Raw genomic sequence first — 1,070 nt, 5'->3', positions numbered from 1 at the left:
CCTCTCTACGAGGTGTATCAACACATGTTCATCAATACTTTCACTACATGTTTAGATTCGAGTGGTATATTGTAGTTTTTGTTCCATATGGCTGTGCACTTCTCTCTGGTCTTATCTCTGACCATTTGTGGTCTGACCATTAGCTCTCCATCAGCCATTGATCCAATAATCGACAAGTTAGTAGAATTATCAGAGGACTCCCACTACAATAACTTCGATCTGTAGGATCATTATCATCATCCCACATAAACGTCGTAGATGTATTCCCTTTATCAGCTCTGCGGTCATACGTTTTAATATCACTGGATATAAGGAATTCGCCCTCAAGCAACCTAAACCATATCATCTATTCGTATTGCTAAGTGCCAACCAGGGAGTATGCAAAATATGCCCTTCCCTTGAGAGGACTCTCGACAGAGCATCATTATCATATTATGGAGTAGTAGTAGTAGGATATGTCTGTGTTATTGACCTGATGTACAGGTCGGTGCTCATACTGATGAGAAGGATCCTGTTTTCTTTGGAGTTATCGATGCCTATACCAACAGTGAAATACAACGAGTACATGAGCTCAAGGCAGTACCCTTATTGGTAGTATTAGTATTAACTTTTACACTCGGAGAGGAAGTGTTGATGTATTATAACAGGTACATTTTGGTCCCAAGTCAGCATTGACTAAGAAGAAAAGGTCTGGTGCTGTAATGATTAAGTCAGGTGACCAATTTAGAATAACCAAATATGATCATACCCCTGAGGATTTCTTGGAATGGATGAATCAGAAGACAACTCGAGATGTGAAAGTCTTCCGTACCTCTCATGAGAAGTTATCTGTGAGTGTTAACGATCGATTACTTCTTATTACACTCGAGAATGTATTATCATTTTAGTCATTATTAAAGATGCTATTCGGTGGTATATTGTTGGTAGCAGCTGGAATCTTAGCTATTTATAGTGCTAGAACGTGGCCTATTACCTGTGCTATTATAGCACTATGTATACAGGTGATAATATTAATACACTTAGTTATCATTGTTCATGGTGTTCATAGTTCATATCGATGTCTGGCATAT

At 38.5% G+C, this 1,070-nt stretch overlaps 1 protein-coding gene across 1 annotated transcript; it reads left to right on the top strand.

Annotated features, from left to right (window-relative positions):
- Positions 1-276: 276 nt before the first annotated feature.
- Positions 277-830, top strand: Pmar_PMAR017544 (hypothetical protein; the record flags this gene model as incomplete). Its single annotated transcript, XM_002787106.1, has 3 exons — positions 277-376; positions 484-591; positions 648-830. Coding segments are annotated over 3 exons (391 nt in total), but the record flags the coding sequence as incomplete, so codon positions are not given.
- Positions 831-1,070: the final 240 nt, after the last annotated feature.

Source organism: Perkinsus marinus, assembly GCF_000006405.1.
Source record: "Perkinsus marinus ATCC 50983 genomic scaffold scf_1104296930338, whole genome shotgun sequence".
NCBI classification, from domain to species: Eukaryota; Perkinsozoa; order Perkinsida; family Perkinsidae; genus Perkinsus; species Perkinsus marinus.
This window is presented reverse-complemented; position numbering and strand designations above follow the sequence as displayed.